This window comes from Ixodes scapularis, unplaced genomic scaffold, assembly GCF_016920785.2.
Source record: "Ixodes scapularis isolate PalLabHiFi unplaced genomic scaffold, ASM1692078v2 PGA_scaffold1__304_contigs__length_218370807, whole genome shotgun sequence".
NCBI classification, from domain to species: Eukaryota; Metazoa; Arthropoda; class Arachnida; order Ixodida; family Ixodidae; genus Ixodes; species Ixodes scapularis.
Genome location: NW_024609846.1, coordinates 129,546,196 through 129,560,910, shown reverse-complemented (window position 1 = coordinate 129,560,910; position 14,715 = coordinate 129,546,196). Strand labels below are relative to the sequence as shown.

At 47.5% G+C, this 14,715-nt stretch overlaps 1 protein-coding gene across 1 annotated transcript in view; it reads left to right on the top strand.

Moving 5' to 3' along the window:
• The window catches only part of LOC8043743 (S-adenosyl-L-methionine-dependent tRNA 4-demethylwyosine synthase TYW1), a 34,542-nt gene extending 19,827 nt beyond the window's left edge, over positions 1-14,715 (top strand). Inside the window, exons 9-14 of the mRNA XM_042290948.1 lie at positions 796-1,043; positions 2,264-2,373; positions 3,616-3,929; positions 5,828-5,938; positions 7,691-7,858; positions 13,392-14,715. Of these exons, the coding sequence (XP_042146882.1) occupies positions 796-1,043; positions 2,264-2,373; positions 3,616-3,929; positions 5,828-5,938; positions 7,691-7,858; positions 13,392-13,604 (1,164 nt within the window). The 3' untranslated portion in view covers positions 13,605-14,715. The remainder of the gene's footprint in view (positions 1-795; positions 1,044-2,263; positions 2,374-3,615; positions 3,930-5,827; positions 5,939-7,690; positions 7,859-13,391) is intronic.

The window sequence follows — 14,715 nt, the reverse complement described above, 5'->3', positions numbered from 1 at the left end:
AGGAAAAGAGTTGCGCATGCGCACGCGGTGTGAGTAGAAGCGAACGCACGCAAAGTGCACGCAGCTGGTAGAGAGAGAGAGCGGAGAACGCGCAGCTGTTGGAGAGAGGGAAGGAGGAGAGTTGCGCATGCGTAATGGGAGTGCAGACTACGACTGCGCGGGGCATAGACCCGAGCAAGAGATGCTCCGCATCTAAAAATGAGAAAATGCATATGCGGGTGGGTGGCGTTGCAGGGCTGCCCGATACTAGATGGCGCCAGCTGCGCGAGTGTGTTCTCTTGTCGTAAGCGGTTACGAGAGAATGGGGGGGCACTCTATCACGCTCATACACAGATGTGTAAACCGGCCTTAAAAGCACGAGCTCTTTGCTCCACCTCATTTTTGCAGCCGAATAATAATAGGTCAAAGCGTCATTCCTCTTTACGTACTGCGCGTGTTGGTTTCGGGTGGGCTTATTCATACGTAGACGACTACCCTTTGCATTCCTCGGTAGAGATGTCTGTTCTGCCGTAGCCCACTCTGCAGCCTGGCAATCGACAGAAGCCGAAGCAGCCACGACTTGGGACGCCGCAACAAAGGCAATGCTTGTGTCCGCTTGGCTTCCGTGACCGACCCCCAGGATTGCAAGGACTGACAGTATGACACGCTGGCTTTTGTGAAGCTTTTTGTTGCTGCTTTCTTCGGGACCATTGCTACGCGTGGGTGGTATAGGACCCTAACACGCCGGTCCGAGACGCGTTTCGGGCACGGGCGTAGAGGGACACACTGACCGGAAGCTTGTTTGGGGTGCCGCAGGCCAAGGCAGAGGGCGCTGCCGGGCAACCCAAGGACATGCTGACCCCGCCCGTGCGGGAGTCGCTGACCAAGCAGGGCTACAAGCTCATTGGCAGCCATTCAGGCGTCAAGCTGTGTCGCTGGACCAAGGCCATGCTACGTGGCCGGGGGGGCTGCTACAAGCACACCTTCTACGGCATCGACAGCCACCGCTGCATGGAGGCCACCCCGAGCCTGGCCTGTGCCAACAAGTGCGTCTTCTGCTGGAGGTATGGCCATCCGCTTCGTAGGGGGAGACCGTGTCTGACCATCGGAGATGCTGCACTCCAGGGATATGAAGGGTGCCTCAATGCCAGTGCCCCTTCTAGGGCGAAGACACCCATTGACCAACCTAACTGGGTCATTCTGATCTGTCAGAGCCACATGTGTTTGGATGTAACTTTGTGGCGTAAAAGGTTGTGTTTTCATTGTAATCCCTTCTAAATTTATCCAAGCTAGTGCCGACGGGAGCAGCTGAAAGTTTGACCTAATATGGCAGGTATCTTTACCCTGGATGCAGCACTGGCATGGAGGCACCCAGAAATGTGTGAGATCTTTGGTGGTGTGTCCCACTTTTAAAATCTTGTGCACGTGACAGTGTGGTTAGGTTTACTGAGGGCAACTTCAATTTTCCTGGTAACAGCTGCTATCTGAATTAATGATTGCGGTAGTCAGGGGTTCTAAAGCTTTTTAATTTCAAAGAGCACCTATCTGTCATGGATGATGGCAGAGAATGCCCTTCGGGTCTCGGCGTTGTAGCAGTAAAGCAGTGCAGGAGCCTATGGACCTCTTAAGCAATAGGGGGCACTACTAGGGACTGTCCCATATGTTACTATGCATCAGTGGGTGGGCCGCCTTGGGGGGCTCCGACGCAACACGCCGACCTACTGGGTCCCCATGTAGCGGGTTCAAATCTCGGCTGAGGTGCCTGCAATCTGACGGAGCCTTATTCCGTAGAAGCCGCCACGTAACCGGGATTTCGGTTGCATGCCAAAAACTCCCCAGGCGGTCGAAATTATTCCTCAGTCCTCCGCTGGGGCGTGCTATATGCCCTTCATTGGTTTGGCACATAAAACCCATTAATTGGCTTTGATCGGTAGATGGCCAAGATCTACTAAGATACTGCTTTAGCTGGAAGTATGTTTTATATACTTTGGGGTTCCTGGGATACCAGTTTGAAAAGTTGTGGCATGAGAAATTATTTAGGCTACACTCACTATGTAAGGATGTAGTATGCCGTAAGGTCCCGAATGGGAGTAGGCACTCCTCTCATAGACATGACCTGTAACTGCACAGGTAATTTTTTACGATCTAAAACAGATTGGGTAAGAGCAGTAAATTTCTGGGCATTAAGAGCACCGTCGGGAAGGCGTGGTTGCGAGCAAAGTTCTGCGGTAGCGGCATCTCACGCGAGAAACTTCTTGAGCTCGTGGTTGACGTCTCAATGCAGGCATCACACGAATCCCGTGGGCACTGAGTGGAAGTGGAACATGGACCCTCCCGAGATGATCCTCGATGCTGCACTGGAAAGCCACTACAAGATGATCAAGGAGTTCAAGGGTGAGAGAAAATCTACTTTGTGCCTCTCCGCACTTATTGATGAGTACGCATTGACGTGTCCGTGCAGTAAGGAACTGCCTGATTGTCGGGTGTGTGATGACAACGACTGCAGTGCCTGAGTCCCACTAGAGCGGAAAACAGAAACCACCAGCACCGACCAGCCCCCAGCATGGGTGGCACGCACGCAAGGTTGCCTTTGGCGGGTTTGGGAGTGCTCGTGAAGCAATCCCAAACCCGCCAAAGGCACCTTCGCGTGCACGCTGCACGTGCTTGGGGCTCGTCGACGTCAGTTGTTTTTGTTTGTCGCTCTAGTTAAACTATAGTCAACGACGAGGTGAAGACGGCGGAGAGGAGCTTCATTTTGTTCGTAATGAATGTGTTGGAATAAGTACACCTGTAATAGAAAGAATAAAAGAGGACGAGACACAGGTGGGCACATTCTTTCAGCTCGCATCATTGTTGCAAGTTCCCTAAAAAGCATTGGGGAACTGGCAATTGCACGGCCATGGAAAAATTTATGGCAAATTGCTAGGCAATTCTGTTGCATATGTGAAACATTGTAACATCACATACTTTTAGCCGTACTCCGAGTTTCCAGACGCAAGACGCCTACGTTCGTGGCACTCTTCATCTCGTGTACTATGTGTACACTTGATAATTGTTCTTAGAATGAAGTGCTAGCTACTATCGCTAATTGAACTGATAAACCTGGCTATCTTCCGGAGCCTTCCATACTCGAGTTCCTCTCCCTCACTGCACGCAGATGGTCAAGCTCCTCCTCATCTCCCTCACTCCTCCTCGCCTACCCCTCTGGTCACACGACCTTTCTGTTAACCAGTCGGCGTCGAGCACCTCGCTCCTCCTCTCCAACTCGTCAACCAATCAGTGTCGAGCCTCGCGGCCACGCTTTTAACTGGGCTTCACGAAATGTTGAACACCTGGCCAAAGAATGTTTCGTGTTAATACACAATGTCGTAAGTTAAAAGAATGTGCCCAACTGTCCTCTTTGTTTTATCATTCTGCTGGAAATAGCTTTATTGCCCTGCCTCCAGCGTGGGTTCCTGCCTTGGACGACACTTCGACGTCTAGTGCACCTGAAACGCCTGCACGTAGCCGAAGCACGGCAAAAGGCATGGAGCATGTGTTGGAGGCCGGGCTATTAAAAAATATGCCGTCCTCACTCTGTCAGAGACTGCACTGCACGAAGAGCGTCTTGACCGAGCGAACGGATTGAGGTTGCAGGTGTGCCGGGGGTGCTGAGGGAGCGCCTGGCGGAGGGCCTGGCAGTGAGGCACTGTGCCTTGTCCCTGGTTGGGGAGCCCATCATGTACCCGGAAATCGGGCGCCTGGTGCGACTGCTGCACGCCCGGCGAGTGTCCACCTTCCTGGTGACCAACGCCCAGTTCCCAGAGGCCCTTGAGGCCCTGGGGCCGGTCACTCAGCTGTACGTGTCCGTGGACGCCAGCAGCCGGGAGGCCCTGAAGAGGATCGACCGGCCGCTCTTCCCGGACTTCTGGCAGCGCTTCCAGGATAGCCTCATCGCCCTGGCCCGGAAGGTGCTTCCTTGTGCCTCGGTGTACTTTTCACACGCACAGCATTGACGGGGCCAGCTGGTTTTCGTATTGGTTGTTGGGATGTAGCCTCGCCGATGACTTTGCGGTGTTCACGACAATTGGTGTCTGGCCGTGGCGCCAGAACAGTGGCAAGTCCTAAAAATGGTGTCGCTAATGTCACATGGCCCGACGTCATATCGTGTGGTCGCACAACGTCATACTACACTACAACATTTTGGCATTAATGACAGCATCATGCTGCAGGGGACCTTTAAATGCTCTCTATTTAAGCTGCCTTTGAAGTGTACCAAGGAAACAGCCAGTTTGTTTGTAAATTTTTAGCACGAATGTTTTACGATGGAATCCCCTATTCCCAGAAATTTGTTAGTCCGTATGTCGGTGCACACCCCATGGCAGGGAATGTCGGCACAACTGGTTTGGTTACCGCGGCAACATAAGCGAAACGATGTACGCTTAGAACTAAACCCGCACATGCCCGTCGCCCGCCAGGAATTGAACTCCGAACCTCTCGGTCCTCGCCCCTAGGCTATACCCTTTCGCCGGCTCAGGTGTATGCTCTACGTCTCCCACTGCAGCTACCGCACGTAGTATGTAGTGAGGTTGTAAAACAAGGGTTCTCAAACTGGGCTGCTAGGAATGCAAGGGGCTCCCTAGAGTGCCCTCAGGGGCTCCCCAAGCTCTCGGCTTTGGATTTTGCTCTGCCGTGCATATGCGGCAGAGTGTTTTCCAGTGTCGTCACTGATTACAGCAAAGCTTGCTTGTCTTGACGTATTTGGTCGAAAAGACTCCAGCAACCGATCTAGATTGCCAAGAGCTAACCTTGCCTTTAATGGCTTCGGAAAGGAAGGTTCTGAATTATGTTTAGGTGTTAATGATAATATGCTCATTTGCACCTACAAGATCCTAGTGACGTCAGAAAGACCGAAGGCCCATGCCGGAGGCCTGCTACACAAAAAGGGAAAGAAAAGAAAACAAATTATGGTCGACATGTTGTCCACGCATCATCATTTCACGGTTGAAAGTGGGAGAAAAGAAATTTGAATTTCGTCTTGCTGTTTGTCGAAATCTGGCACATGCAAACTAGTTGAGGCATCTCTTTCGGGCATTAGTTGCTAGCCAACTGAAGCAAACATTGTTTCGTGCTACCCTTAACCCATTCACTACCGCGTGCGTCGTGCACTGCCGGGCTGTCTGTACCGCATGTTTTTCTCCTAAAGCAGGGCCACACTAGGCGCAACTGTTTTGCCTGTATAATAAGCTTTTATAGTAAAACTTAGTGTGGGAAACAAGAAAACATGTTTGTTTACATGCTTAAGTGGTTCATTCAAGTCTTTAAATCAATAGGCCCTCGCAGAGTCTTCCTCGTATGAAAGATCTTGAAGCACTTCATCCTCGTTCGCTTTAGGCGTCGCACAACCAGTGCGTTTTTGTTGTGATTTGGACTCGGAACTGCTGTTGGAATCACCCCCATCGTCGACAGAAAACTCCGAAAACTCGGTATCCTCACCAGACGTCCCGTCATCATTGCTGTCGAAGAGGATATCTATGATTTCATCGTCGGAAAGGTCACACCGTACACTGGACGCTGCCATCTTCTCCAAGCAAGCAGCGATCGAGCGGGAAAGACGACACACAAAAGAACGAGCTCAACAAACACAGCGAACAGAACGACCCTTGCCATCTGTTGGCAGTGTATCTAACTACAGTACCCCAAGTCTACATAGCACGCCATCTAAGAGTGGCTCTTTAAAACAGAAATTCATGCAGACCGGCGAATCGCCGGCTTTGGCAGTATGGCCCCTGATGGCATGCCCGGCGATTCGCCGGCTTTGGTAGCAAATGGGTTAACCCTCACCAGCTTTTTGTTTGTGTCTTTCCAGGGCCAGAGGACGGTGTACAGGCTAACCCTCGTAAAAGAGTGGAACATGGAAGAGATGCAGGGGTATGCCAACCTGGTAGAGCTGGGCAAACCGGACTTCATTGAAGTTAAGGTAAGAAACAGTCTAATCATTCTCCGCCCCACCTTGTCAAGTAGGTCTATAAGTCACTGGTGGCACTTGGCCACCTGTAAGTTGTAGAGCCCCCAGGATTTATTTCTGAATGGGACACTGCAAAATTGCCTTCCGTAAAATGATGCCCTAGTTATAAAGACAATGGCAGGTTTTAATAGTATGAAGGTGTTTTTGAACAGTCCTATCTTTCTGCAAAATGTTTTACTCAGATGAAAAATATATTTTGCATATAAGAGATGATTTTAAACCATGCAATATCTGAACCTATAAGCCACATGGTTAAGCAATTCAAAAGAATGTTTAAAAATTTACTAGGTAAAGAAAATCTGTTGTTTCTTGCAATTCTCCTTCGTAGAAAAGTTAGAAAATTGGATGATTCCTTAACCCCATTCGACAAAGTCGATTGCAGTTAGAACAGTGATTTATCACACTATTACTCAAGTTTGCATTTTTAGGGACAACCTTCACTACAACTAGGGTTCGGATTTTTCGGTTTAAACCGATAAAAACCGATAAAAGTATGCCGAATCCATTTTCGGAAATTTGGTTTTAACCAAAAAAGGTCAGTTTGTAGGTTCTGCGTTTTCGGTTTAAACCGATAAAAACCGATAAAAGAATGTCTAATCCGTTTTCTAAAATTCGGTTTTAACTGAAAAGGTCAGTTTTTTAGGGCCGTGTCGAGGTGGTTGGGGGAGGGGGAGAGAGAGAGAGGGCTTTGGCAAGGTTCGACATTGTGCAATGTCTTCGTTTCATGATTGCCCTCTTCCAAGATTCAACATGCAAAAAAAGAGGTATTGGATTGGCCTTCGCGGGACATCTGTGTCATTTCTCTGTTCGGGATTAGTGTGTCAAGTTCCTGGTCCTAAAAACAAATTTGGATGTCGGCTAGTATAAGGTTTCTCGCTTCATGCACTTCAGAGGACATTGAGGAAAGCCGTTAATACCTTTGTTAACACCCTCTCTCAAACTTCCCTGTGGTTGAGAACATAAATACAATTTTTTTTTTTTTCCATTCTGCTGGTCACTGTACGGTCCTCACCTCAAACAGTAAGTCATCAGAATGGAGAAAAAAGAAGCGCGCTGAAAATTATGCTTGCAAATTCCGCGATTTTGAGGTGTGTCCTGACAAAAGTTGTAGTGAAGACGACGCTTGTATATGTGTCGTTATTCTTTGAGTGATCACAAATGTCACAGCTACAAGGATCATCTGACCCGGTGTCCGATTGTGTTTCTTTCATATTCACCGAAAAAAAATGGTAAACTCTTTTGGGAATAAATATACACCGAAAAAAAACGAAAATTGAATTTTAAAATAAAAACCAAAAAAAGTATGTTGAATTTTGAAAAAATAAAAACCGAAAACGCAGAACCTTCACTATAAGGTATTACCTCAAATGCTGGGATCACCATTACAAGCATACATCAACTTGGCTTCACTACGTCCACAACTTTCCTATACAGTCATGTCTTCTTAATATGAACCTTGTTAATATGGATACCCCACTATATATAGACAAAATTTTTGGGGACGAACTGGATAAATACGTAGATCACTGTCTCGTTACTGTTAATAGCTCACATTGAATGACATTTCTTGGGAATGGAGGTGTCCAAAACATGACTGTATTAGTCATTACAGTTAAAATGTTCACTGTATTCTGAGCATTAGTCCTTCGATTGCTCAGCTTTATGCAAAGGAATTGGGCAACATTGTGGTGTACAATCTGGCAGGGTGTGACGTTCTGCGGGGAGTCCAAGGGCAGCAGCCTGACGATGGGCAACATCCCCTGGCACGAGGAGGTGCTGTCGTTTGTGGAGCGCCTGGCGGCACTCCTGCCCGACTACAGCATTGCCTCAGAGCACGAGCACTCCAACTGCGTGCTGCTGGCACACCACAAGGTACAAACCCCCTCTTCCTTGTGTTTCTTTTTTTTAAATTTGGAATTCTACCCTTATTGGTGTTCGTTTGGAGTGAATATTTGAGCCTGAGCAGAAAAATCCAGGCCTCTGCACTAAAGCAGTTCTTGACCCAGTTTTTTTATTTCTTTAGAACAGGGGTCGGCAAACCACGGCCCACGGTCTGTACGCGACCCGCGATGCGGTTTCATGCAGCCCTTGGCACGACACTAGACAAGGACCCCCCCTTTGGCACTTCCTCACACAAACTTGATAACCACATGGTAGTTTTGATCTCAAGTGGGGTTAGACATGAGGAGCACTTCCCATTGACATTCTCCACATTGGGCAGAGAATGTCTTCACTTCTTCTTTTGCCTTTTCTTTGCCCCCCCCCCCCCCCCCCCCCTCCCCCCAAACTCAAACACACACACACGCACGCGCGAACACACACACACACTCGCAAACACACACCCTCGGGACTTATCGTCTGGCCCCCTCCTTGTCAGCTTTGTGACGACTCGGCCCGCCGCTGCAAAAGGTTGTCGACCTCTGCTCTAGAATAATGTACCTATGTCTCAAAGTCTAACATTTCACATACTATTTGTGTAAGTGTCCCGCTTCTATATAAAATTAACAATCAACATTGTTTTCTCTCTCTTCTTTGTGCCAAGGAAGTGAAAACAAAAAGAATCTTTGTGGCCTTCTCTTTTTTCTGCACACAGAAAGGAAAAGGTGCAAGACTGATTGCGCTCTTTTCTTTGCTTAGTAGAAGAGCGTGTTGGTTTAAGTCATGGATGAAGAAAGAATAAACAATTAGAACAGGGACAACACAACTACATCTTTCAACTAGCAACAGACGAGTAAATTTTCAACAGCGAGCAGCCGACTATACCCAGTAGGAGTAGGGGAGAGAAGGGGAGAGAAGGAAAGATAAAACACGCGAAGTGCAAGTCAGGGTGTTAGGGTTATCTCGGTTTTTAAAAATTCAACCTCAGTTTTCGTCAGCAGGAGGGAAGGGTTCGACACGTTGTTTTTTTGCTGTGGTCATGGCAAATGATTCTATGATTTCCCTGCCGAATCTGCTGTCATGCCCCCCAAGGATTTTTGTGCCATCAAAGGGGATGACAACGCAAACACGAACGGGCATGTATGACTATGGGATGATAAGAATCTGGAGAGGCCTTGGAAACTTCGTTGTGATGTTCGCGGAGTCTGTGATTGGTGCATCTGCCGGTCTGACGGGTAAACAACAACCGGATTCCGATTGGATGCACTGTCAAGCACGAAAAGAAATTCATTCCATGCAAAGAGAAGAAAGTTTACTCCATCCCCTTGAGCTGTGGCCATCAATACATAGGACAGACCGGCAGATGCACCAATCACAGACTCCTCGAACATCACAACGAAGTTTCCAAGGCCTCTCCAGATTCTTATCATCCCATAGTCATACATGCCCGTTCGTGTTTGCGTTGTCATCCCCTCTTTGATGGCACAAAAATCTTTGGGGGGCATGACAGCAGATTCGGCAGGGAAATCATAGAATCATTTGCCATGACCACAGCAAAAAAACAACGTGTCAAACCCTTCCCTCCTGCTGACGAAAACTGAGGTTGAATTTTTAAAATCCGAGATAACCCTAACACCCTGACTTGCACTTCGCGTGTTTTATCTTTCCTTCTCTCCCCTTCTCTCCCCTACTCCTACTGGGTATAGTCGGCTGCTCGCTGTTGAAAATTTACTCGTCTGTTGCTAGTTGAAAGATGTAGTTGTGTTGTCCCTGTTCTAATTGTTTATTCTTTCTTCATCCATGACTCTTTTCTTTCTTTTTTTTTTTTATAAAAGTGGGATATGTATTCAAATTATTTGTGTATTTCTAGACTTAGTAGTGAAATAGGTAGTTTATGTTTGAGCCATGTAAATAAGAAGTCAAAGACTGCTTTTTGCACCTTTCACCCCTTTAACTGGGGGCACATCCTTAGACCCTCCTCAATTTTGACAATCGGATGGAAGTAGCTTGGCTTTAAACATGTGCAAGCTTTTAACAGAGGTTATACCATAAAATCTCGAGCAAGCGCCCACTCAAAATTTGGAGATACAGTGTAGACCGCATATAACGTATGTCGCGGGAGTCGCGAAAATCCGCACTATGAGCGATACCGCGTTATAACCAAAACATCAATTTTTCAGGCCAAAATGCATGCTGTGAGATAACTTACCTTTGTAAAAGAATTTATTTTGTGTTAGATGAAAAATAAAGGTTAGTTTGAGGAAAGTCTTTATTTCACCAGACTAGTACAGATGAAAAATAAAGGTTAGTTTGAGGAAAGTCTTTATTTCACCAGACTAGTACACTTCTTTCTCAAGTGTGTCACACATTTCGAAAGAAATGAGAGACTTTTGCCTGGCGCAGCCTTTTATTGGCGTCGCAGGTTGCGGACGGACGTTGCGAGCGTTCAGGATTGCTAACCCTAATCACTTTTCTCCAGTGATGAAAATGCGTGAAAATTTGCATCCTTTATACGGTACGCGCCAGTAATATCTTAACTTTAGCACAGGCATGAAATGCTCCAAATAAGAAATCCGGGCGATGTTCGAAAACACAAATGCTTAGAAAGCACCACCGTAGTCGAAGTAAACAAACACGACGACACGGGCGTTTCTGCTGTCTTGAGAGTGCCGCCACGACATCGCCACACAGGTAGGTGGATCTTCCCTTCTAGTACGTGCTGGGTTATCATAGCGACACACAACGAAAATTCACAGTCAAGGATAGCGCTTTTACGCGGAACGATGAGCTTCCACCACGCCATCTACGTCGACGATCACAACCGACGCCATGTTTGCAGATAGAAGAAGCCGGACCGCGACTGGCATGCAACGCGCGCGAACACTTCTCCTCGACCTGCGATTGGGCTGTCGTTGAGGTTGTCTCTAATGCAGCGGAGCCAGCGGAGGGATGCACGCACGTGAACGACACGTGCGTGCGTCCCTCCGTCGCTATGGCAACTGAAGCCTCTCTCTTCGCTTCTCCGAGCAACCTCCTTGCCCCGCAAGTGCCGCTTGCGGCTAGCGTCGTCATCTAGTGTCGCACAGGGAAGCGTGCTCGCTGTGCCGGTCGGTCGGCGCGGTCTGCGGGCTGTTCCAGAAACTGCACTATAACCGGTATTTCCATTCGCGCGCCTGCATTTTAAGCGGTATGTAATTACATGGAGTTCTATGGGAGGCGAACCGGTGGTTTAAAAAAGCCGCGTTATACCCAGTCCTGCACTATAAGCGGTTACGTTGTAAGTGGTCTATACTGTAATCATGTAAAACTGGGGAATGGGCGCTCCTCGGAATGAACGCTCCGAATGTGACAAAAATTGAGGGTGGGTGCTTATTGTGGAGTGGGCGGATGCTCAGTGCTTTACGGTAGGTGCTGCCATTTATCAAACACAAAATTAAACGTGGTTAATTTATTTGCATTTTCTGGGTTGTGGCATAATTGAAATGTTTTGGTGGAAAATATCTCCGTTGTTCTCATTCTGGATCATGGGTGCTCGGAAGTGGTGAAAAGCATCGCTTGGGCAAAATGACGACAATGATTCGGGCAATGAGTACACCATGCATAGTGACAGCAAAACCTCGTTGCTTTACAACCACGATGATGGAAGAGACCTGGATGATGTGCTGACGGTGAGCACATGCGCATCGTCCACGTTGTCGTGGCAAGACAGCAAAGCCTCCAGAGCATGCTTTCCTTTCTGGGGAAAGCGTGCTCAACAGAAGAAGTAGCTATGTTTTATATCTTTCCATGGATGTAAATAAACAACAGATGTGAACTTTTAGTTCAAAAACATTCTTTTAATATTCTGGAGTAAAAATACTCCCCGAGACATGGGTCGTGTACCCACAAGAAAAACTCCCCACTTAAAGGGATACTGAACCAAATAATTTAGTGTCCATAATAAGTGGTGCACGTTCTTTCCACGAGCCTGCAGCCGCCGGTGTGCGCGAGCACACACAACGAAAATTACGTCAAAGACCTCCATTCGCGCTTCAGAGGACAGTGAAATGCATGGGCTTTGGGCCAAAGGAGAACAAAGGCAGGCTTTTCATCTCTACAAGGGAAAACTATGTGCTTGTTATACCAATTAATCGCTTACCTTTTACACCAGACACCACTGTGTAGATGAAAAACTTGTCTTTATTCTCCCTTGGCCCGAAGCCCATACTTTTCACTGTCATCTTAACCGCGAATGGAGGTCTTTGACGTCATTTTTGTTGCGTGTGCTCGCGCACACCGGCGGCTGCTGGCTCGTGGAAAGAATGTGCGCCACTTATTTGGGACACTAAATTCCTTGGTTCAGTATCCCTTTAAGGGGTTAAGCGAGACATTGGAAATGGATAGCATTTGTTTGTATGTTGGCTTTATTGATGCGAAGACAATCAAACTCAATCATCTTCGTTTGCTGGCCTACCTGAAAGCTTAGGTGACGATATTGGATGGCTCAGTCATGCCATCCATCATCTAGTATATGTTTTAATGTGCAGATAAATTGTTACGATTTAGAAAAAAAATATGTTTAAGAAGGTAGGAGGGAGTTTTCTATGTCCTACGGGTAATATTGATGTCACATAACTCGCGAGGACATTACCCAATTCTTTTCTACTTTTTTTTTCACCGAGAAAACCTAAACTCTAATTCTGAAAAAGTTACTACATTTTCTAAAGATAAATTTTTGAGGAAGCATCGGATGTTTGCTCAAAAATAACGATTACAGTTTTTACGCAACATGCAACATTTTGCTTCCCCTCATTCGAGTCCAACAATATTTGAGAGAATCAGTCGGCTCGTGCTATTAGTTGGCTCGGGCAAGTCGGAAACCTGGGGAAAAAAATACAAAAAAACACTTGGCCGATACAGGAGTATGTTTAGAAAGTTCTTGAAGGGGCACTCAAGTGGATATTGAGTTTGTATATTTACTGTCATAACTCAATCTATGGCCAATTTCCCTATTAAAAATCTAACCAAGGATCGTGCCACACCCCCCTTTCTGTAAGGTGACAGAGAACACCCGGGGGCGCCCTCGGACGGGAAGGCAGCAGAGGAGGGCACGCAACAGCCAATCACGAATACGCCGGCTTCCCGACACATTCGAAAAATCAGTTCGCCGGGAAACCGTCATTCGTGATTGGCGGTTGCGTGCCCTTCCTATTGCCTTCCTGTGCGCACCCTGGTGCTCTGCCACAGCGCAGTAAGAGAAGCGCGGAACAATGTTTGATTGGATTTTTAATAGAGAAATTGGCCGCTCATGAATGTGATTTCGGGTTTTTTAAGACGCTTAAAGCCCATAGATTGAGTTACGACAATACATAGACGATCTTAGAATTCACTCGAGTGTCCCCTTAAAAGGGCAACGATGCCCTTCCGGTTTCGTCGGCATGCAGTTCCACGTTCACCGGCTCCCCTTAGAGGTTGCATTGCGCACGTCTCGTCCCCCTCCATCCGGGCCGCAACCTCTCAATGCTCCGTCCTCGCCTGCCCCATGCAGTTCCGCGTGGACGGCGTGTGGCACACGTGGATCGACTACGAGAGGTTCCACGAGCTGGTACAGAGGCACTACGAGAGCGGGGAGCCCTTCGGGTCCCTGGACTATGCGGCGCCCTTGCCCCCCTGGGCCACCTTCGGGGCCCGTGAGAGGGGCTTCGACCCCAGCGACACCCGGATGCTCAGGCGCAGCAGGAAGGACGTGGGCGGCTGCTAGCCGGCGGCTCCCGTGCCCGTCCTGAGGCGGAACGCCGGCATTTTCCGGCGTCTGGATGGCGGACGCAGCAGCAGCCCACTCTGCTGCTGGTCGTTTTGACAGTCAATTGAAACCAGTGCAGACGCACTGGTTTCCGTTGACGCTGCGACGACGGTGACCCTCGCGTCCGCTCTCCTTTTTCGCCGGCACCTCCGTTACCAACCGCCGAGATCGTTACATGCCGGTTATTGCGACGTTCGGGATCGTTTTGAGACACATTAATAAGTGACCTTAAAAGTCTTCTTTTTTTTCTTGCTGAGACAGAGGTTATTGATTTGTGTAGCCCTTGTACCTGCAGAAGTTGTCCCACCCACCTTTTTTTTTTTTTTAGACCAAAAATGTTCATAAACTTAGCCATGACAGTGGGAGGGAAGTTGCCAAAGAAATAGTTGTGCCTGTGTTGTGGGCACAACCTGGTCATCGTTAGTCTGCCTTCGTCATTGGTTTTTATAACGAGCAGCCTACTATGGAATTGTGTTGTCAAAAATCATCGATCACCGAAAACGTTTACATCAGGTTATGTGCATTCATTTCAAGTCTTTAGACTTGCGGAATGACGTTGACGGGGGAGAACGCTAATGACTCTGGTGACCTGGTGAATTTTTTATTATGCAGGTAAACCTGAGACTGTAAAAATTAAAAAAAAAAGGGACAAACTTTTTTCAGGTTTTTAAATGCAATGATTTTCACATTTTGCACATTATGGCAAATGAAGCCGAATGGTTTTCATAGTTGCTAGTGCCTTGAATTGCAAGATGGCTGCTGCTTTTTATTCTGGATCATGGTCATCTCAACTCAATTGCTGTGTGTGTTTTTCTTCCCCCGAGTGTTACGTTAGTTTCATTGGTAGTTAACCTTACAAAGGCTTGTGTTGTTAATTCTGTGTCACTTGTCAAAGTCTTTCTTTTAGAGGCTTTGATTGTTCTCTGCCAAATATAATTTGTTTACAAATATTTTCTAAAGTGTTTCATCTTTCAAATGCTGTCATGTGTAAAATTGTCATAAAGTGTGGTACATAGTCATTGATTGGATGGGGAGCACATGGCAGGAATAAACTACTGTCTCACAATAA